The 1,542-nt window shown below is 65.0% G+C and overlaps 1 protein-coding gene across 1 annotated transcript in view; it reads left to right on the top strand.

Annotated features, from left to right (window-relative positions):
- Positions 1 to 1,542, top strand: part of CAPN15 (calpain 15) — an 8,987-nt gene that overhangs the window by 4,814 nt on the left and 2,631 nt on the right. Inside the window, exons 4-7 of the mRNA XM_010840970.1 lie at positions 1 to 202; positions 875 to 1,000; positions 1,076 to 1,228; positions 1,509 to 1,536. The exon at positions 1 to 202 is cut by the window's left edge and continues 20 nt beyond it. Of these exons, the coding sequence (XP_010839272.1) occupies positions 1 to 202; positions 875 to 1,000; positions 1,076 to 1,228; positions 1,509 to 1,536 (509 nt within the window). The remainder of the gene's footprint in view (positions 203 to 874; positions 1,001 to 1,075; positions 1,229 to 1,508; positions 1,537 to 1,542) is intronic.

The raw sequence follows: 1,542 nt of genomic DNA, 5'->3' as shown, positions 1-1,542 counted from the left end.
TGGCCCTCATTGAGAAGGCGCTGGCCAAGCTGCACGGCTCCTACTTCGCGCTCCAGGCCGGGCGTGCCATAGAGGGCCTGGCCACGCTCACCGGTGCCCCCTGTGAGAGCCTGGCCTTGCAGGTCAGCTCCACGAACCCCCGCGAGGAACCGGTGGACACTGACCTCATCTGGGCCAAAATGCTGAGTTCTAAAGAGGCTGGGTAAGAGGGACAGCCACTCTGGGGACCTGGAGCAGCGGGAATAGTCAGGCCAGTGCCCTGATCTGCACCCACGTTTCACAAGATATTTCTGGCACGGGCTAACCACAGCTGGGAGGCCCAGCTCCCCATGCTGTGCCAGCCACCCCACCTGCTTGGATGGGGTGAGGGCAGGTGGGGTGTTGTCCGTCAGCTTGTACCTAGAAGGCCCTGTCCTGACCTGGGCCTGTGATGACCATCAGCACCCTTGGGAGTCCACGTGGAGTGAGCGCCGTGGTGGCACCTGGCAGTAGCAGCCCCCAGGGTGGATGGGTTGGGGGAGCGGGGGCTTCTGAGCCCCAGCATGCACTGGCCAGTGTCTGGGGAGGGTCCAGGACCCTTGCCCTCAGCTGTGGTGGGCAGTGGCATGGCTCTGCCCCTTGGGGAGCAGCATCTCTGAGCTGGCGGGGCCCCCAGCCTTGCCAGACCTCCATGGGACCCAGGCCTGCCCGCCCCGCTGAGCTTGGCCCACCACTTCCTGAGCCCCGGCGTCCCACGTGGGTCTCCCACAGGCAGGGAGACCCCCACCTGGAGCTGCACCTCCCCAAGGCAGGCCAGGACAGCAGGTGTCCCCTAGAGAGGGAGCCCACCCCAATACCAAGGGGCCCCGGTCAGCGGGCTGCTCTAACTGCACAGGTTCCTCATGGGTGCCTCCTGTGGTGGGGGCAACATGAAGGTGGACGATGCTGCCTACGAGAGTCTAGGCCTGCGTCCCCGCCACGCCTACTCCATCTTGGATGTCCGGGATGTCCAGGGCTCCAGGTAAGGATGGGCGTGGTGATGCATGGGCAGGGTGGGGCCATGGGCATGGCCCCTGACCCTGTGGTCTGTCCGCAGGCTCTTGCGCCTACGGAACCCATGGGGCCGCTTCTCCTGGAACGGCAGCTGGTCAGACGAGTGGCCACACTGGCCGGGGCACTTGCGGAGTGAGCTCATGCCGCATGGCAGCAGCGAGGGTGTCTTCTGGATGGAGTACAGCGACTTCGTCAGGTACCACGCTCACCCTGGCGAATACAGCGTGTTTCCCAGGAGCTCCGCCTGTCTACTGCCTGGCGGGGGTGCTTCTGCTGGGGCTCTGCCCGTTGATCAGCCTTAGGGCCTGGCGCCCCCTGGCGGTGTCCACAGACAACAGCCAGGACTGGGGTATCTGAACACGAATTCCAAGAGTTCCCATGGGGCGAGAGCCTGCTGCAGTCACCCTGCCCAGGGACACATGCCGTGCGGGCAGCTGGGTGGAGGCCACTCAGCCAGCTATCCTCTGGCTGCCCAGGTACTTCGACTCCGTGGATATCTGCAAGGTGCAC

Source organism: Bison bison, unplaced genomic scaffold (assembly GCF_000754665.1).
Source record: "Bison bison bison isolate TAMUID 2011002044 unplaced genomic scaffold, Bison_UMD1.0 scf7180017846849, whole genome shotgun sequence".
NCBI classification, from domain to species: domain Eukaryota; kingdom Metazoa; phylum Chordata; class Mammalia; order Artiodactyla; family Bovidae; genus Bison; species Bison bison.
This window is presented reverse-complemented; position numbering and strand designations above follow the sequence as displayed.